The 20,528-nt window shown below is 43.5% G+C and overlaps 2 protein-coding genes across 2 annotated transcripts in view; one reads left to right on the top strand and one right to left on the bottom strand.

Moving 5' to 3' along the window:
• Nucleotides 1-1,015: 1,015 nt before the first annotated feature.
• Nucleotides 1,016-6,599, bottom strand: SBDS (SBDS ribosome maturation factor). Its single transcript, XM_086374695.1, has 5 exons — nucleotides 6,272-6,599; nucleotides 5,530-5,659; nucleotides 4,595-4,795; nucleotides 3,863-4,027; nucleotides 1,016-2,725 (listed from the first exon to the last, which is right to left on the bottom strand). Exons 1-5 carry the CDS (start codon nucleotides 6,397-6,399, stop codon nucleotides 2,597-2,599), a joined length of 753 nt encoding a protein of 250 aa, XP_086230821.1. The 5' UTR covers nucleotides 6,400-6,599; the 3' UTR covers nucleotides 1,016-2,596.
• A 1,622-nt stretch (nucleotides 6,600-8,221) lies between these two features.
• The window catches only part of LOC147345037 (S-adenosyl-L-methionine-dependent tRNA 4-demethylwyosine synthase TYW1), a 148,374-nt gene continuing 136,067 nt past the window's right edge, over nucleotides 8,222-20,528 (top strand). The window contains exons 1-7 of the mRNA XM_086374693.1: nucleotides 8,222-8,403; nucleotides 9,224-9,354; nucleotides 10,130-10,267; nucleotides 14,098-14,199; nucleotides 16,104-16,298; nucleotides 17,300-17,587; nucleotides 18,659-18,781. Of these exons, the coding sequence (XP_086230819.1) occupies nucleotides 8,400-8,403; nucleotides 9,224-9,354; nucleotides 10,130-10,267; nucleotides 14,098-14,199; nucleotides 16,104-16,298; nucleotides 17,300-17,587; nucleotides 18,659-18,781 (981 nt within the window). The 5' untranslated portion in view covers nucleotides 8,222-8,399. The remainder of the gene's footprint in view (nucleotides 8,404-9,223; nucleotides 9,355-10,129; nucleotides 10,268-14,097; nucleotides 14,200-16,103; nucleotides 16,299-17,299; nucleotides 17,588-18,658; nucleotides 18,782-20,528) is intronic.

Here is a 20,528-nt window from a genome sequence, read left to right as displayed (position 1 = left end):
GAGGCTGCTTGCCGGCAGACATCAAAGCCCTGAGGGCTGAGAGAAACCACCATTAACAATGGAAGCTCTGGCTTAGCTGACAAAACTCAACTGAGCTTAAGTCATCAGTCAGCCAAATTTGCCGTTACTCATCCTCACTTCTGAATCCCCACTGAGAGTGTGCTTATTATACTCCCCAGACGTTTATTCTACGAGGTCCAAACCAGGGTGGGATACAGAGCTGGCTCATCTCCTGCCCTTGAGCTGCTCACAATCTAGCGTGTCAGGCAGATGCGTAAGCAGCTCTCTGTAACACTGCGTGTGTGCTCAGTCCGGTCTGACTTTTTCGACCCCATGGACTATAGCCCGCCAGGCTCCTCTCTCCATGGAATTTTCCCGGCAAGAATACTGGAGTGAGTTGCCATTTCCTCCTCCAGGGGATCTTCCTGACCCAGGGATCAAATCCGTGTCTCTTGAGTCTCCTGCATTGGCGGATGGATTCTTGACCGCTGAGCCACTTGGGAAGCCCTCTCTATAACACACAGTTGGGCAAAAATCAAGGCCAAATGGGGAATTTCAAAATATATGAGGTTACACAGGCTGGAGCAAATAATTGTGTATGGGAATAAGGGAAGCTTCAAAGAAAAAAGCTCTGGGACTTCCCTGGTGGCCCAGTGACTAAGACTCTATGCTCCCAATGCACGGTGCCCAGGTTCAATCCCTGGTCAGGGAACTAGAGCCCACAGGCCGCAACTAAATGTTAGTATCTTCTGCCGCAGCAAAAGATCCTGCATGCCATGGAGACCTGGTGCAGACAAATAAATAAACGTTAGAAAAATAATAATAGAAGGAAAAAAGCTCTGAAAATAGAAGAGGCTGAATTCTGAATGTCATCCTGACCAAATGTACACCGTAAAGCTTACATCGAAAAGACAAAATAAACCAATAATCCTTAAGGTAACGCATTATAGCAGTAGTACTGGAAAAATGATTACAAACCAAACTTTTAAATTATTTTTGAATAATGAAATTAATATAAGGTAAACATTTTTTTATTTGTCATAGGTTCAGAAACATGACTCAGGTTGGTCTACATTTGACATTTCTTAAAGTTCCAGATTTTTAGAAGAAATAAGTAGGAGAATGGGAAAAACTTAAGGCAGTGTTGTAGTAACATTTATCTTTCTTGCTTTGATATGCAGCTGTTGAACATTTTTAGCAATTATGACTTCTGATCTGAAATACTGCTTTATCTGTTTAAGCTAGAAATAAAAAATGTAAACCTCATTGGCTCAAATTTCTTCCCAGGATTTCAAGTTTCGATTATCGTCATAAAAAACAAATTATGTAAGTAAAACGGAATCAGTGAGGGGGGTCTTGAAGACTGTATATTTCAATTTCAGCATTAAAGTGTGTGTCCCATGTTATTCAACAACAAAAATACTTCTTCTAACGTTATGAGAAAAAACTTTAGAGTTCGTCATTTCAATTGAAGTTTTTGTAAAATGGGGGCACTTCTGAGAGATTGTATTAGCAGTGGATTCTGTGTGCTTATAAAAACAATCAAGACCTGTTTAGGTCAAGAAATCTTTTTCACTTAAAAATACTTCCATCCATAAAATACATCTGATCTGTATGTTTATTTTGAGTGAAACCCTACTTTGTGTTCTAGACTATCTCTTTTGAGGATAAGCAGATTTTAAACAACTTTTACATTGTCTATTTAAGTGCTCAAATACTAATACTCAAATTCAATTACATCCCAAATTATTTTCACTAAGATTTACCAGGTATTTAACAGAACAGGCCTGCCTTGAACAACCCCCATTCCCCAAACAAACAAGTTTAATCCTGCTAAGAACTTGCCCATACTCGCCCATCCTACCAGACAAAAGGCAGAGAAAAGAAAGGGAGTTAGGAAGCTGTCTAGAAATACAAGCCATAGCTTAACAAAAATAAAAAGTGGTTTATTGATTACATAAGATTTCAGCTCTAATAATATATAATATAAACTTTAAGAATTAGAAATAAATGACTTTATATTTTACCAAGAATAATCTAAGTTATGGCAGCATGTTTGATGAATATTAAAGTCCTGCAGTCATCATATATCTATTTTTCAGAAAATCAGGAAGTCATCATCCAAGTTTTATATTATGTCGTGATATAGTTACCCCCATACACACGTTTCATTAAGTAGAAATAAGACATTCTATGTTTTCTTTTTTGGCAAATCCTCCTTTTCTGTCATACAGATATACCCTCCTAACATTAATTTCTTACAACGTACAAAATTTAACTTTTTATCCGAAAGAGTTATCTCAATAACTTTCACCTGGGAAAGCTACAAAGGGCATGAGGCAACAACTGAATGCTTCTCTGAACTTCGTATCTTGGATTTTCACTTTTGCCTAAAACCCCATCTTATAATTAAAACTAAATGAATTCCACATCATCATACTTACTGAGGAACGTCTTTTCGTGTACATGTTTGCCACAAAGATGCAAAACAGCAACTCACTCATCTGAACAAGTATTTGGCTGATCACACAAAGAAAACAGGACTGTGGGAAATGAAAACGCTTTAGTGTTTGATAGCTGAAGAGATAGGTGACGGTCACTCGAACTTCTCGTCTCCTTCTTCCACGTCTTTCAAGCTGAGTACTTCCAAGGAGCCCTTGCCTTTTGTCTCCTTTTTTATGAGCTCATCGACTTCTCTGAAGCAGCCGGGGTCAATGAGACACACCTGAAACATTGAAAACGGCTGCTGACCACACGAGGACACAGCTTTCTTTCATAAAAAAAAAGAAATTTTTTTTAATTGGAGGATAGTTGCTGTACAATGTTGTATTAGTTTCTGTTGTACAACACAGTGAATCAGCTATAAGTGACGAAGCTCTAACTTGCTCTGAGATGAATATGCCACACTTTCTGGGTCTCTCTCTGACTGCACAGGATCGGGGCTAGCTTCTAGTCTAGACTCTGCCCTTCAGTAAGCACTCAGGCCCCTGTGATGAAGCCCTGATTTCCCTACTGAGGATGTTTCCAGATTCCTCAGCTGTAAAATGAAGTGGTTAGATTAGAAGGCTGTGGTCCTCTGCATATTAAATTTAGCACTGAAATTTATAGTTCAATGAAATCATCTCTCTGGAGCCACATTTGAAGGGAAAAAAAGTAAGGGGGAGGAAGGCCTGTTTAGAAACCATGTGCAAAGTTTTGCAAAGATTTTAGAACTTTGGAGAGTTTTGTTGTTTCACATCTACAGTAAGAAGTTCAAACAATCCTCTAGAACAACAGTCCCCAGCCTTTCTGGCACCAAATTTGTGGAAGATAATTTTTCCACGGATGGGGGCGGGGAGGTTTCAGGATGATTCAGGCACATTGCATTCATTGCACACTCTATTTCTATTACATCAGATCATCAGGCATTAGATCCTGCTCTAGAGCTCATTTATTTGTCAGGAAGCTGTAAAGCTCTAAGATGTGGGTTTACAGACAGCTGAATTTACATGTTATCTGAAGCTGTGGGGTGAGGACCCAGAGATGTGATGTTTTTGCTCGCTGCTTTTTAAAAACATTCTGTGGCAAATGAGACTGAAAGAAGATTCAATGTAAAATATACTCTCTCATCAAAAACGAGCATGACCCATATCTCCTTACTGGGAATCATTTAACTAAAAAACAAACACAAAGAAATCTTAAGTGTTCTTAACTACAATCTTGTTCTACGGAGATCTTGACCTTTTTACCTAATTCTAGGTTAAGATGTTTCTGGAAATGTCTTACTGTTCACACTTTCTAAGTGTCTGGGCCACATTTATGACTACAGAAGAAACTATTTTGGTCATGAGGAAGCAAAGAAACAAGAGTACGCTAATCTTACAATTTCTAACTGTTGACCGTAGTCTTCACTTTCGATAACCTTGATCAGTGGCTTGAGTTTTTCTTTCAGCTTCTTCCCTTCATTTACTGGAAGGATGAACCGAAGTCTCATGTGAGCACGTTCTATCTTCATTTTCTCTTTTAACTGCTTTATCACTTCCAAAGCCTATCAAGACAAAATGAAAAAATGTTTGCAATTTCTTTGTCTCTTCTGATGCATTACTGAGGAAGGTATTCAAAATGAAGCAGTTTCCTTCTAGCTGGACCGGGCAATGGTTTTTTAGATGACATGAAAAACATTAGCAACTATAGGGAAAAAAATAGATAAACTGAACTTTAAGACTAAAACTTTTGTGATTTAAAAAACTGTCAAGAAAGTGAAAAGGCAACCCATAGAATATGAGAAAATATGGGCAAAACATGCTTTTTATTGGGTACTAGTAGCCAAAATACATAGAGAAGTCTTGGGCTTCCCTGATGGCCCAGTGGTAAAGAATTCAAATGCAGGAGACATGGGTTTGATCCCTGATCTGGGAAGATTCCATGCCGCAGAGCAACTGAGCCTGTGCTCTAGAGCCCATGCTCTGAAACAAGAGAAGCCACTGCAATGAGAAGCCCACGCACTGAAACTAGAGGAAAGCGTGTGCAGCAACAAAGACCCAGCACAGCCAAAAAGAAACAAAATTATTATATATACGTGTGTATGTGTATATATATATATAAAACAACTCACCTGCTGTTTCGTGCTCTTGTTGGGTTTGACTGAATAGTGGATGTCCTTCATGGCTCTCTCAATAAGGATAACGGTGTATGGTCTCTTTGTTTCAGGGTTCACACATTTGTCGGCCACAATAGTTGCGATGTCCCTGAACATCTGCTCCAGCTGTGTGTGCCGTTCTTTGTCTGACACTTGAACCTCTCCTTTAGTCAAAATCTTAAAAAAAAAAATAAGAAAAAAACAAGTTTAAGAAAGCAATGTCTTTGTTCCACACTATTTGTTAACTAACCACAGGAATGAAATACTAGGGAATAAAATTAAATTTCATCCTCTTCAGCTATGATATTTGGTAATAATTTGAGCTCTGCCTAAAGGAGGCACTGGATTACCTTGTTTTGAAATCTTACTTATTTAGATGGGGGAAGGGGTAAAGGCAATCTTAGCAGAGGGTGGAAATGATGAAATACTTGAAAATGAAAAAAGTTCTCTTTTCAGGTTTATTACACTAAAGAAATATATAAGTGGACAAAAAATAGGCAGTTTAGCAGATAATCTGATTTCTGGAGGCTTTTGCAAAAAATATCCATGTCCTGGGACTTCCATGGTGGTCCAACTTCCAAGGTTAAGAGTCCACCTTGCAATACAGGGGATGCAGGCTCGTTCCCTGATGGGGGAACAAAGATCTCCCATGCCACTGAGCAACTAAGCCTGTGATGCAATTAAGACCCAACACAGCCAAATAAATAAATATAGAAAGAATCCATGTCCTGAATTATTAAAAGTGATGTTGTACAGATCAAATTATTGCAAAGTAAATGTTCGCTCCAAAAAAAAAACAAACAGTACATTATTAAAGCTTAACATACCTGTAATACAATACCTAACGCTAATGGATATCAGGGTCAGTGATGGATATCAGGGTCAGTGACGCTGCGGCCCTGAGAACTCACCTGCTTACAGATTTCAGTCTGGTCATCTGTTCCAAATGCACTGATGAGATCTTCCTTCTTTGCAACCTGACCTTTGGAGACATTTACAAACACTGAGTGGGTCTGTAGCACTTCATCAAGGTCTTTTTCCCTTGTGAGGATAGAAGAGAAAGTCCTACGTGAGTACTCTTGAAACTTGGACATTCATTCACACTTAAAAGACAAGATGGGCAATGATAATGTAAGAAACAACAAATACTCCTAAATGACTCTCGGTGACATTTTCAAAAACCAGAACTCTGTTTGGATTCGCTTTCACTTATAGGGGAAAAACGTCGTGGGAATATGGGTGAATCACTGAGGGGTGGGGTCCGGCTGGTGCCAAGGAATTCCGATCCCTAGATGGCAGCAGTGAAGTCAAACTACTGGGCAGAGAACTATGACAGACGCACTAACTACAGAAGTACCTGGAAGACTACGCCCTTTGCCTTGATCATTATTTTCAGAAAAGGACCCCGATTATGGAGGTTTCTTGGCTGTAGCTTTTATGACACCAACAAAGCAAAGTAAAACCAAACCCGAAACCAAAACTACCAATGATAAAAGGGAATGTTTGGTTTAGACGCGAAGCCCAGGCAGCAGAAGTAAGTTTCCTATTCTCCTTCGCTGACAAGACCCCAGTTTGGCCGGTTCATTAGACGACCAGAGGCCGCCTCCGAGGCTACCCGCTTCGGCCAAGGCCCAGAGGGAGAGGATCACTCACACGCCGCTCCGCCAGCCCACGACCTTGTTTTTGTAGCAGGCGATTTCGAAGCGCTTCCCGGCTCGCTTCATCCGTACCACGGCCACATTGGTCAGGCGGATCTGGTTTGTGGGGGTGAAGATCGACATCTTGGCAGCTCACAGATCTTGGGGCCGGCGAACCAAGGCAGGCCCGCGCCGCTGGCCACAGGGCCACCCGCACCTAGATGTAACCACCCGGCGGCGCGCGGCACAGTAACGCCCGCACACTGCGCGGCACAGTAACGCCCGCACACTGCGCGGCGCCGTAACTAACCCGGCCGCCACAATACAGCCACCCAACTTATTGCGCAGGCGTCAGGTGTTGCGGAAACCCGGGGAGGAAGAGGGACCAATAACGTCTGTGGATTTTGACTTTTACGACATTGTTCTGCGCCGGGAAAGAGAGGCGCTCTTTCTTGACGCAAGAACTCCGATTGGTTGTGGAGCCGAAGTTTGGTGACCGGGTGGAAACTTAGTGCCTGACGCCTTACAGTTCCGCCGATTTCAGGGTCCATCTTAGCCTTTCATGATGGAAAAAGTTTAACACCAAAAACATTTAGAAAAAAGTGTAATGAACTGCCATGTACCCATCACCCCGCTTCAACACTTACCAACATTTTGCCATTCTTGTTTCATTCTCCCTCATTTTTTTTTGTTGGAGTATATTAAGGGAACTCGTCATAAGGTTAGCTAAATTTCCAACAGATACATGCAACAAGATTAACTATAATCCCTTAATAGCATCTCCTAGCCAGTCCATTATTAATTTTCCCCTAAATAAATAATGACTTTTTACAGTCGGTGTGTTTCAATTGGGATTCAAACGGGCTCACACGTTGCATTCGGTTGATGATGCCCTTAGTCTCTTAACGCAGACCTCTTCTCTCGCCCCTCCAACCTTCCCTCCACCCCAAACTACTCCTGTTTTTCCAGTAGTCATGTACGGATCTGAGAGTTGGAGCTTAAAGAAGGCTGAGTGCCAAAGAACTGATGCTTTTGAACTGTGGTGCTGGAGAAGACTCTTGAGTCCCTTGTATAGCAAGGAGATCCAACTAGTCGATCCTAAAGGAAATCAACCCTGAATATTGGTATATATCAGTTGGAAGGACTATATATATCAGTTGGACATAATGTATCAGTTGGAAGTACTGATGCTGAAGCTCCAGTACTTTGGCCACCTGATGCAAACAGCAGACTCACTGGAAAAGACCCTGATGCTGGGAAAGATTGAGGGCAGGAAGAGAAGGGGGAAGACAGAGGATGAGATGGTTGGATGGCATCGTCGATTCAATGGAGATGAGTTTGAGCAAACTCGGGGAGCTAGCGAAGGGAAGGAAGCCTGGCATGCTGCAGTTCATGGGGTCGCAAAGAGCAGGTCGTGACTGAGCGACTGAACAACAACTCTTGTTTCCAACCCTGCTTTGTCTGCACCCAGGCCTTCCTCAAGGAGAATCAGTCCTGGGTGTTCTTTGGAAGGACTGATGCTGAAGCTGAAACTCCAATACTTTGGCCACCTCATGCGAAGAGTTGACTCATTGGAAAAGACCCTGATGCTGGGAGGGATTGGGGGCAGGAGAAGGGGATGACAGAGGATGAGATGGCTGGATGGCGTCACCGACTCGATGGACATGAGTTTAGGTAAACTCCGGGAGTTGGTGATGGACAGGGAGGCGTGGCGTGCTGCGATTCATGGGGTCGCGAAGAGTTGGACACGACTGAGCGACTGAACTGAACTGAGGCCTTCCTCCTCAGTGTCATTTGTTTGGGGCTGGCAGCCCTCCCGCTGACTTGCCCTGAGCTCTGGGCGGTACTTTCCTTTGGGCCCGCCCCTTTATCATCTGAGCCAATCGGAGCAGGGCCCGGAGGGCTCTGGCTTTCTCCCACCGAACTCTGGGCGGAGCTTCCCCCTCGGCCCGCCCCTTCCCCCTCTGAGCCAATCGGGACGATCTGCAACTGGCATGGCTGTCCTCAGCTCCTCTGGCTCCGGGCATACAGCTAGTGCTGCGAGGTAGTTCTGGCGGCCTCCCAGTATTCACACCGGACCCTAAGTTTCTTAGGTCCGCAGACCTGGTCTCTTGTCGGGCCGAAGGGCTCAGGCTCTGAGGAGAATGGGTAAGGGCCCCAGACGGGCAAGTTTCGTGGGGCCAGGAAGGGAGGAAATCATTTTTCTGAGACCCTCGGGCCCCTTCCTCTAGAATGTGTTGCCCTTTTCCGGCCAGGATCGGTGCCACTGGGCGCTTGGGAGGACAGATCCCTGCTTGTGACCTGGCTTTTGCCTTCTGAGGCTAGGAGATTAATTTAGAATTGCGCTTCTGCCCTCAGGTAAAACACAGAGAAAACTGCCTTTCCCCATTACCCACGTGTGTTGAGGACTTTTGGTCCTTTCCTGGGCGGAGTGGCACCTGTAAGCCCCAAATTTTAGACTTCGTCTTTGAAATTGCCCGCAGACTCAGCTTTTGAGGCCAGGTCCACCCAGATCTCCCTTAAAAACTGTGGGGCTTGAGGTCAGTCATTTGAGAATCCTTTGCGAGTAAGCTTTGGGTCTCTAAGAATAAAATTAGAAAAAAAAAAAAAGAGGAATACTTCTAGTATTATTTTAAGCTTTTCTGATGGAGCAGCTAACAAAAAGAAAAGTTAACTCGTAATTCCAAGTACAATGTTTTGACTTTATATTCCTTTCCTTCCAAATGCTATATCTAAATGAAAATAAATTTTTTTATTTTTTGAATTAGCATTTTATCATTATGATAATTATGTCATGTTATCACATAATGTGTATGTGTTGTTTTATTAGCGTTGTATTTTACAGATTTCTGAGCAGGGTTTTTGAATATGAAGATTGGCTTTTCTTTTATAATGCTTATAAGGATGGGCATCATTGTATGTGTAACTTTATAAATAAAATTGTTTATATGGATCATTTTAAATTTAGATCCTGCTTTGGATACCTGGGACTTCTCCTCACCTTTAATATCATTATGGATAAACAGGTTTTACATATACTTGGGCTTTGCCTTTGGTTTTAGCCTTTGGATTTGTTTCCAGATTGTCATCAGGAAGCAGGTGAGTGGAGCTGCTGCTGTTGTTGTTTTTTCCACTGGAGAGTATTTGGCATCAGATTTTATAGGGACTTCAGAGTGCAGATTTTCTAAGGCTTCCAGAAAAATATGGAAATTCTAAAAAGAACTTTTGATTACTTTCATATTTGGTCTCTAGACATACTTTTATCATGCCCCCATTTTTTTCTTGTTAATTTAAAAAAAGCGTTATTTATTTATTTGGCTGCACTGGGTCTTAGTTGTGGCATGTGGGATCTAGTTCCCTGACCAAGGATTGAACAGGGGCCCCCTGCATTGGGAGCGCAGAGTCCTAGCCACTGGCCCACCAGGGAAGTCCCTCTTGTCAATTTTTATAGATTAAGTTATTTAGCTTTTCTTTGCTGGACTGTGGACATCACATTCTTAAGATACAGGAGGATTTTGTAATGAAAAATTAAATTTTACAAATACTGAAAATCTGCTCAGCACCTTTAAGGGATAGTAGTCTCTTTTATTTCCACTAATTAGAATCAGAAAATAAATTTGTACTGTCACTCCACTAAAACACATTAAACGTGAAAGTATGTATAGTTTTATCCTGGAGGGAATGGGAATCATTATAGTCTTAAGAAATGTGGTCCCTGGTTTTAAAGAACCTAATTATATCAAGGAGTCAATATTTGAGGAGTACAATCGAAAGATTAAGAGAATAATAAAATGGGTCAGTATCTGAGCTAATGTTCATCCCTAATGAAGTTGGGAGAAGATTGAAACTTGATGGATATTGTGTTTATTTCAAGAACAAGAACTCACCAGAGAAAACCACTCCAAAAGCATCTCAGAATTTGATGACGAATGGCTATATCTCTCATCCAAAGAAGGAAGTCTTTGTGTCTGGAGTGAAGATATTTTATGGTTCTCAGACTGGCACAGCAAAGGTGAGAACTTTATATGACACTTTTCCTTGGGTCTCCTGATCTTTTAAGATAATCTCTGAAAAGTGTTCTTTAATGTCTGGTGGCCACTGTCTTGCAGGGTCTTTGTTCTAAAACTTGCTTCTGCTCAGCAGAATGGAGACTTGGAGTTCCAAGTCCATTATTGGCTATAGAAGTAGAGACTAGTGAGAAATGGCAGCAGTAGTGTCCAGTATGGGTCCTTATGTTCACAACTTCACACATCTATTTAATTAAAATCTATTTTGATTTCTAACAGTGTTAAAAGTATTAATGATATATGTTGAATACTGTATAGATACAAAATGCAGATATAGAGCTGAAAGATGCTTTAGTTGTATCTGAATGCTGCCTGTTTTTTTTTGTTATGAAAGTCACAGCTATTTATTGCTTTCTAGGAAAAGAATCTAAGACTAACATGAAAATAAATTGAAAATTTCAAGTCGCTATTTTGGTAGAGTATTATAGAGAGTTTTACTGCCCTCTTGTGTATGTTTTGTAGAATACTACTCTTTTTAAAAGGTTTTCAGTAGTTCCTGCTGTGTATCCTAATTGAAGGTCACTTATAATTCAGTTCAACTCAGTTCAATTCAGCAACAGAGCATGAAACAGGAAGAAATGTAAGAAAGGCATCTGGGCTGCCAACACAGAGTCCTTTTTTTGTTTTTCATAAAAAAATCTCATTTCTAGCCTCTTTTATGCATGCTTTTACATTTTTTAAAAAAAGATCCAGTTAATACTTGCAGATAGTAACAAATCCATGCACACAGAGGGTTCATAATGAAAGTACACTTTGGAGAATCTATTTTAACTATTTATGTTTTTAGTTCCTCTGAGGGTTATTTCTTGAACCCGCTGGGCCACGTTTCTAGATTTATTCCAATTAGATAAAAGTTATTGACTCCTTTTATCAGTCAGTTCCTCAGATCTCAGCGCCCTAATGTTGTTGCCCTCATAGATGATATGAATTCAGTGGCACACCTCCTTTAAAGGTGTGCCATCTGAATTTGTCTGTTTGGCTTTGAAGTTGGTTGATTCATATTTGGCTGAGTATAGATGACTAGGTCAAAAGTTTTTCCTTCCAACTTTGACAGTATCACTTCAGTGTTGCTGAAGAGGAGGCTGGTTGCCGCATCCCTTCATAGATGAATTTTTTTTTTTTTTTGGTTGTTGTTCCTGGAAGCTTTTAGAATCATTTGTTTGTCCTTGATGTTTGGAGCTTGTATGAGACAGGGTCTAGGGTGGGTCTTTTTCAGACACTGTATTGGATACTTGTGCTGTTTTGTTTTGGAAATTTTGTGTGAATTAATTCTGCTAATATTTCTTGGGTCAACTTTTTTTTCCCTTCTGTTTTCTCTGTTCTTTATTTCTGGGACTCTGTTGGATGTTGGACCTTTTGGATGGTCTGTGTTTCAAGGGAGTCACAGTGGTAAAGAACCCGCCTCCCAATGCAGGAGATGTAAGAGTCGCGGGTTCGATCCCTGGGTTGGGAAGATCCCCTGGAGGAGAGCATGGCAACCCACTCCAGTATTCTATCCTGGAGAATCCCATGGACAGAAGAGCCTGGCAGGCTACAGTCCATAGGGTTGCGGAGTGTTGGACAGGACTGAAGCGACTTAGCATGCATACATGCTACATTTCGAGTCCTTTCTCTCATACTTTTTCTTAAATTTCAACTCCAAACCTTTAAAAAATTTATTTATTTATTTATTTGGCTGAGCTGGGTCTTAGATGAGGTATGTAGGATCTTCATTTGGGTATGTGGGGTTTAGTTCTCTGACTAGAGATTAAATCCAGGTTCCCTGCATTGGGAGTGTGGAGTCTTAGCCACTGGACCACCAGAGAAGTCCCCCAAACCTTTTTTTTTTTAATGTCTTAGTTAGGTTATAGTGTTTTTAATTGTAAAAATTCCATCCTGTGCAATTTTTATAGCATCTGTTTCATAATTTAAAAATGCATTTCAGTGAGTTCCTTTGTCGGTCCCATGATTTAGCCACTCCTTCAGAGTTTCTGCTGCTGATATTTCTCTTTCCTGCTGCTTGTTCTCATCATGGTCTTGGTGGTCCGTGGTTTTCTGTTCATATTGGGGGTGAAATGATGGGGTAACTGATGTGGCTTTTCTCAACTCCAAATAGATTTGTTTTCTCCGGTTGTAAATTCCTGCTGGATGCTCTGTGCACGGTGGCTCAGGGTACGCTGTGTGACCTATTGCCTATTGGCCCCACATCCCCCTCTAACTACCACCTCAATGTTTTTTTGTGTGTAGTATCATTCCTTGAAAGTGTTGTCTGTGCTTGCCGTCTCTGGTCTTTGTTCTGTTTTTCTTGACCCATTTCAGGTAGGCTCGCGTGACTCGCACGTGGCTAATTCATCCTCAGTCTTCATCTTCCTTGACGTGTTAGCTGCACGACAACGCCTTCCTTGTTGACATACTTTCTTTATTGAACTTTGGGACACTTGTCTCTAGGTTCCCCTCCTCCTATGCCGAGGCTCACCTTCCTCACTATCATTGGTGGGTTTCTACCCATCTTCTTGCCCTCCAAAGATAGGAGCATCTCAGGGTACAGTTCTTCAGACTGTGTCTTTATCTGCACTCACTTCCCTCTCAAGGGATCATGTTATCTAGAGCTCTCAGTTCTGTTTATCAGAGTTTTTCTGTAAAGGGCTAGATATTTTATTTGGTATGTAATTTTTTAGATTTTCAGGTTTTATAGACTGTGTGGTCTTTGCTGAAGCTGTTCAGCTCTGCTGATGCCTTGTGGAAGAGGCCATAGATAATTTGTAAATAAATGAGCATGAGTGTATTGCAGTAGTGTCCATCACTCAGTCGTGTCCAACTCTTTGAGATCCCATGGACTGCAGCCTGCCAGGCTCCTCTGTCCATGGGATTCTCCAGGGAAGAATACTGGAGTGGGCTGCCATTCCCTTCGCCAGGATATCTTCCCGACTCAGGGATTGAACCCGGGTCTCCCACATTGCAGGCAGATTCTTTACCATCTGAGCAACAGGTATTCCAGTAACCTTCACTTGTAAAAACAGAGGGCTGGGTTTTGCCTGCAGGCCTTAGTCTACTGATGCCTTAGAGCAGGCTTAGCTTTAGTCCCGGCAGGTGGTGAGCCAAGTGTTAGGCTACCAAGTCAAAAAGAGGAGGAGGTTTTTCCTGGGGTGCCAACATCTGGCTAGAAGTTGTAGCCTTCTCCAAGCATCGGTTCATTTTGTTTGGAGAAGAGCTTGCCGGAGTCTGCCTGGAGGTAAAAGGTGAACACACACAGCAGCTCTGGATTCACTGGTCTCGTATATAGGTTCTCTGCTGACTGGTTCTATTGTGGCCCATGGCTCCCTCCTATTTTTGTCATAGTGACTGACAGATCCCAGAGTCCCTCCGGTTTTCTGTTTCTCCTGAGGCTTTCTTCTGCCTGTCAATCTACTTCTGTTTGGCTTCTCTCTTCCAGAATTGTGTTCACAGTTGTCACATTTCCCATTCTATCCCCTCTTTAGTATTTCTTCTCCGTCTATATGTTTATTGTAGAAGGGCAAATCAGCCTGAATGTCAGAAAGCCAGTTGAGATCGAATCCCTTCTGTGTACTTGTAGAGCGAGAACAGCACAGCTGAATGATTGATCTCTGTAAAGGTGCTCGAGAAAACAGTAGAAGTGAGAATAGTATTTGTGTTTATGGTGATAACTGTCAGTCAAGTGGGAAAGTTTTTCCTGATAAATGTCTCCTTCCCTGGCCAACAGGAGTAAATGAAGACTGTACCTTTCGCTTATTTAGTTTATTGGAGACTGTATTTGATTTTTTTCCCCTCCTATTAGGGATTTGCGACAATTCTGGCTGAAGCACTTAGCTCCCTCAATCTGCCTGTGGCAATGATTAATCTGAAGGACTATGACCCAGATGACCGTCTCATAGAAGAGGTTGGTAATTGTCTTATTTTTCCTTTGGTCACAACTTTCAATTTTAATTGACCTCCTGTGTTCTGGGATAAATAGACTCTTCAGATAAAATTTAATTTTCACGCTAAGGGATTTCCACTGGTTGAGTTTTCAGGATCAGTGAGAGGTGCCGAGTAGGCGGTGAGTGCTGACTCTGGAGTGGTTGGGGCTGGTCCCTCTGGGGTGTTAGACTGAAAGCTTGGTATGAAGTTCCCTCCTGCTTCCAATCTCATAATCAAGGAGGTTTGTCACTCACGGCCGGGTGCCGGGTATGTGAACCTACTGTCAGCCTACTGAAAGGTCGGGGGCCACTTGGGTAACAGAAGTAGTGTGGGTTTTGGAGTTAGAGAAATCTCTTACTGCCTGCAGGACCTCCAGGCATTACATCATAGCTGTGAGAGCTTAATTTCTTCACCTAAGGAATGTCCCGCCCCCTCCCTCAGCCTCGCCCAGGTAGGGAGGTTGGCCCACAGCAGAGGTTATCTGGGTGTGGTCCTTGAACTGGCAGTATCAGCCTCTCCTGGGGACTTATCAGGATTGCAGAGTCCCAGGTCCTGGCCCAACCTCATTGAAGCAGAATCTGGACGTGGTGGGGCTATGTTTGAACAAGTACCCCAGGTGGTTCTGGAGCAGCTCAAGCTGGAGAAGCGCTTGAAAGAGGCGTCCACAAACCTTTTCTGTAAAGGGCCACTTGGAAATATGTTGAGCTTTGTGGGCCAGCCAGCTATGGAGTTCTGCCTTTGAGACAAAGCAGCCAGAGACAATATTCAAACGAGTGAGTGTAACAGTGTTCGAGTGAAATTTTATTTACAAAAGCAGGCAGCAAGCAGGATTGGGCCTGTGGGCTATAGCTTGCCAGTCCTTTCTTAGTGGAGAAACTTTTAGCCGTACACGTCCATTTTCTTTTTCCCCAAGAACACATTGGAATGCAAATGAGTGAGCTTGAATCTGCTTGAAATTATTTGTTAAAAAATTATTAGCAGGACTTCCTTGGTGGCCTAGTAGTTAAGAATCCACCTTGCAATGCAGGGGACGTGGATTCAATACCTGGTGGGGAACTAAGATCCCACGTGCTGGGAACTGAGCCCACGTGCCACAACTGCTGCGTCCATGTGCTCTGGGGCCCAAGCACCACAGCTGGAGAGTCTGTGAGCCACAGCTCAAGATCCTGTGTGCTACAACTAAGACCCAGCGTGGCCAAATAAATTTAAAAAATTATTAACAAGCTTGGGTACTTAATTATCGTAAAGGGTTACGTGGGGGTGACAGAGGATAAGATCGTAGGGTGGCATCACTGACTCAATGGACATGAGTTTGAGCAAACTCCAGAAGATAGTGAAGAACAGGGAAGCCTGTAGTCCATGGGTCTCCGAGTCAGACATGACTTAGTGACTGAACAACAGCAACAACTTATAACGTAGTTCCTGGCTTGGATCTATGAAGACATACTCAAGCAGATGAAATTCTGTGGCTAATAGGACTGTTGATGTGGTTTTTTGTTTCCCATGGAGATGTTGATGCCAAGTGTTAAGTCACTTTACATTTAATGTTTTATTGTTTTAATTTTTCAGGGAATTTTTAGAGCTATTTCTTCTATATTTCTTCCTGACTGATTTGGCATTAGTTTCTAATATGATATTAGTTTCTAAGCTGGGAAATGGGATGGAGTATATGGTGAAGGGCACCAGGAGGTCTGTTGGCAGGAACAGAGGGCTGGGTTTTCTCCCCTGGCTGTGTTTTCTTTCTTTTCTGAAAATAAGTAACATTTCTAAAAGCACCCTTAGAGGCCACTGTGTTGTGAATGTCAGCATTTCAGAAAGGATTTTCTTGATTGAGATAACTTATGTCTTGGCCACTCTTCTGAAATAATGACTTTTCTTGGTTAGGTTACTAGTAAGAATGTGTGTGCCTTCCTGGTTGCCACCTACACTGATGGTCAACCGCCTGAGAGCGCCGCGTGGTTCTGCAAGTGGCTAGAGGAAGCAGCCAACGACTTTCGATTTGGCAAAACGTACCTGAAGGGGATGAGATACGCGGTGTTTGGCTTGGGAAATTCTGTGTACTTGAGCCACTTCAACACGGTAGGTATATTTTCATTCGGTCATCTTTTTAAGATGTGTGTTCTCCACCTGCCACCACCGCGCTGCCCCCCCGCCCCCACCCCCATATTTTCAAAGGAATTAGGCCAAAGGTAAAATTCAGATACATAAATATTTTGTTTACTGCCTTGCCACTGAGGAAGCCTGTTAAGTTTTTGAACTCTTCACTGTGCCTCTTGATAACTCCTGTGCCTCGGCGGAAGTGCTTCATACTGTAATAAAACACATTTCTGGCTGTGAAGTCATGAGTCTTGCCAGATGGGTTCTGTTTGTACCTTGTTATTTCATGGTCTTTGGCCCCAGAGGTTTTACTACATTTTGGAAGAAACTGATTTTGCTATCGAGTGGTTTCATTCTGACTATTACTTAGAAGAGTCGTTTTCAAGTTCTTCTTTATGTACTAGCTCCTAGTTTAAGAAAAGAGTTTGTCTGCCCCCTTTTAAAAAAAAAAAAAAAACTTCTGCAGAATCTCATCTGAATATATCAACTGCACCCCTGGATGGATGGGGCTGGAGGGCACCTTTTTTCCCCCCTGTTCAACATTTTTTTAAATTGGAATATAATTGCTTTACAGTGTTGTTTTAGTTTCTGCCATACCACAGTGTGAATCAGCTGTGTGTGTGTATATATATCCCCCCTCTTGAACCTCACCCCCAGCCTTCATCCTGCCGCTCCCGGTCATCACAGAGCACCGAGCTGAGGTCCCTGTGCTGTACAGCAGCTACCCACTAACTATCTGTTCTACACACGGTAGTGCATATATGCTAATGCTAATCTCCCAATTCACCTCGCTCTCCTTCCCCCACTGTGTCCATATGTCTGTTTTCTGCATCTGTTCCCCGAAGCCCTTTTGACGGAGCGATTCCTTCTTCCCAACAGCCACCGAGGACAGTCCCCCAGCGGAAGCCCCAGCTGTCGCAGCGCAGACTGGCATCTTCTGATCCGGAGGGCTGTTCTCGCTCACCCGTCCCTTTCTCCCGCAGGTGGGGAAGAACGTGGACAAGTGGCTCTGGATGCTCGGTGCTCATCGGGTGATGACTCGAGGGGAGGGCGATGGCAACGTGGTGAAAAGCAAACACGGCAGCGTTGAGGCTGACTTCACAGCTTGGAAGACCAAGTTCATCTCCCGGCTGCAGGCGCTCTGCAAAGGAGAGAGAAAGCACTGCGGGGGCAACTGCAAGAAAGGCAAGTGCGAGTCTAACCAGCGTGGCTCAGAGGTGGCGGAGCCAGGGTCCCACGTGCAGGAGGAATTGCCTCACAGAGACGCCGAGGTACGGAGCCCATGGGGCCATGTCTCCCTGTTTTCCTCCTGTGTTTGGAGATGCTGAACCTTTCCTCTGTCTGAAGTGCTTTTCTTGGCTTCCGGTTGGAAGGAAGAGCTGAAACTCAAATGGGGCGTGTTCTAGAGGGAGCGGGGTCTTGGGTTAAGCCATGTTGGGCTGGGTGCTGTCCTTAACCTGTTCTCTAGTCGTTGCCTTGCTGGAGTCCAGTAGGTTTCTACCCGAGTGTGCAGGTGAGGAAACAGGCCTGGAGAAGTTAAATGTGTCCAGAGCTGAGCTCATGATCTTTTTACCCTTTAACCACATACTCCTCCTGTTGTCTCTTATTTAATGACTCCAATCATTCAAACTTGAAGGCTGTGAGTTATCCCAGATTCCTCCCTTTGATCCCTCACATTCTAAACATTTCTCTTTCTTCTTCCTTCGGACACCCCAGTTCCTTTGAGGCTTGTGTTGTCAGGCTGTATCACTGCTGTTACCTCTGGGCCACTGGTCACTTGTGTCTTTTGGGAACAACTTTGCATTCTCACTTCCTGTCTTTCTCTCCACCCTTGTTCCTGTCATTCCATGTATGCAGTTGTCTCTTTAAAATCTCTCCTTGGATGTCTAAGGTATCTCCTCTTTGACAAATTCAAAATGGAACTCTTCCTCTCTACTCTTCCGGTCTCTCTGCAAGTCTTTCTCATCTTAGGAAACACCACCACCATCTCCGTTACTTAAGAAAAGGAACCAAAGAGCCATTCTCAATTCCTCCCTTTTCCTCATTTAATTCCTCACTTAAGTCTGGTTGCTTCTTTGTTTAAATCAAGGGTTAGGAAACATTTTTGGTAAAGGGCCAGCTAGTAAATATTTCCAGCTTTGTGGGCCATACTGTTTCTGTTGCAGCATCAGTTCTGCCATATTCTTAAAGTAACCATAGATGATGTGTAAGTGATGGGCTTCTTTAGATTTGACTTGGAACTGGCTGGCCTCTAGCCTAAAATATCTCAAGTCCATCCAGTGAACTCACAATTTGGGAAGGATTATTAGACACTTTGCTACTTTTTACAATTAATGTTCCAGGATGAAGAGCCCTTTGGGAGCACCAATGAGGAAGAGTCTGATACTGAGGACCATCTGAGTTCAAATCCTGTCATTGATGTTGAAGACCTCGGCAAGATTATGGATCATGTGAAGAAAGAAAAGGTACCATAATTTTGGGAAATGGTGAGCTGGGATCCTATAGTTGGTTGACAGTTAGCATCATCTCTTGGTGCATAGTCCATTTGAGCTCATAATTGGACAGTTTTATTTCTCTTCCTCCTATTTTGTGAGTTTTATACTTTTTTTTGCTGTTGTAACATGGGCTTTGTGAAAACCTTTTTTTTTTTTCAAATTGGAGTATTGTTGCTCTACCCTGCTGTGTCAGTCTCTACCATACAGCAAAGTGAATTGGCTACACGTATACATATATCTCCTCCCTTTTGGAGTTCCTTCCCACTTAGGTCACCGCAGAGCACCGAGTAAAGTTCTTTGTGCTACACAGTAGGTTCTTATTAGTCATCTATTTTATACACGTGTTGTTGTGCTAAGTCACTTCAGTCATGTCTGACTCTGTGCGACCCCATGGACTGTAGCCCGCCAGGCTCCTCTGTCCATGGGATTCTCCAAGCAGGAATACTGGAGTAGGTTGCTGTGCCCTCCTTCAGGGGATCTTCCCGACCCAGGATCAAACCCACATCTCTCAGTCTGCTACATGGGCCGCCGGGTTCTTTACCACTGGCGCGACCTGGGCAGCCCCCCTGTTTTATACACAGTAGTGTCTGTACGTCAGTCCCAGACTTTGTGCTGTCTCTCCTCTTCGGAGGTTAGACTTGCCTCTTCTCCCAGGGGGCGTGTTCATGCGCCTTTGGAGCCCTTGTCCCTGGCTGTCTCCCAGCCTGGCCCTTGCACCGGGCGCTGCGTGCCCTGAGAGATGTGCTTCTGACGGTCCTTGCTCCTTCTGAGCCTCTGGTTTCCTCTCTTGAGGTCTTTCATCTTTTCTCCTCTCTGGTTGCCTAGTGCGTCAGGATCTGAGATCTGGCCCATCCCCTCTCCCCCTCCCAAGGGGGTGCTCCTGAGTTCCTTCTTCTGGGAGCACAGACCGATTGCTCCCCAGCAGCGGTGCTTACTCGCTAAGCCACCAGTCAGGCTTTCTGGATTTCCTGGGCAGGAGTGATTCACCAGTCTGAGTGCAGGCGGCACATTGTAGCTTCTCTGAGGAACCCTCCTGAAGCCTCTTTCCTGGGGCTTGAGGTGAGATGCATCCCCTGACACCCCCAAACATCTCTTCATTTGAGGCAGATGGAGCTCAAAATACCTTACTGACATCCTCTGAAGAGTCCCTCAAGCATGTGCTCTCGTTATCTCCATACTCTCTACCCTTTCATACCCTTGGCGTGAGGGAGGCACTCAAGGTTGTTAAACTGAGGACTTCCCTGGTGGTCCAGTGGTTAAGACCCCACGCTTCCAGTGCAGAGGGGTGCAGGTTCGATCCCTGGTTGAAGAACTTAGATCCTGCATGCTACGCAGTGTGGCCAAAAAAATTGTTAAACTGGTTCTCAGATATTTCCTTTAAAAATTTATAACTTGATGTGACCCTCTCTTTTGAGTTTCCTTTAATTTAATACTGTGTTTGCTGCTGCTGCTGCTGCTAAGTCGCTTCAGTTGTGTCCGACTCTGTGTGACCCCAGAGACGGCAGCCCACCAGGCTCCCCCATCCCTGGGATTCTCCAGGCAAGAACACTGGGGTGGGCAATACTCTGTTTACATATGTTCAAAAAATTCAAAGAATACAACCGTCTGTCCTTGTTCTTTCTAAACCCACAGGTAACCACGATTTACACTTTGGCACTGTTCTTCTAGGTATTTGTTTTATGGCCTTTACAAACACACCTGCATTTTGGTATAACTT

The sequence above is a fragment of the Bos grunniens genome, chromosome 25, assembly GCF_055505025.1.
Source record: "Bos grunniens cultivar Pamir isolate PY7600 chromosome 25, Bosgru_T2T1.0, whole genome shotgun sequence".
Taxonomy (NCBI): domain Eukaryota; kingdom Metazoa; phylum Chordata; class Mammalia; order Artiodactyla; family Bovidae; genus Bos; species Bos grunniens.
The sequence above is the reverse complement of the archived record's forward strand: the minus strand, read 5'-3'. Positions and strand labels throughout refer to the sequence as shown.

What these genes read in the sequence shown, in the direction of transcription:
- SBDS (XM_086374695.1), bottom strand. Translation starts at nt 6,399, where the DNA reads ATGTCGATCTTCACCCCCACAAACCAGATCCGCCTGACCAATGTGGCC. An exon ending in ACAAGAGCACGAAACAGCAG is followed by an intron (nt 4,028 to 4,594) that starts GTGAGTTGTTTT and finishes TTGTCTTGATAG; the next exon opens with GCTTTGGAAGTGATAAAGCA. An exon ending in ACGGTCAACAGTTAGAAATT is followed by an intron (nt 2,726 to 3,862) that starts GTAAGATTAGCG and finishes TCAATGTTTCAG; the next exon opens with GTGTGTCTCATTGACCCCGG.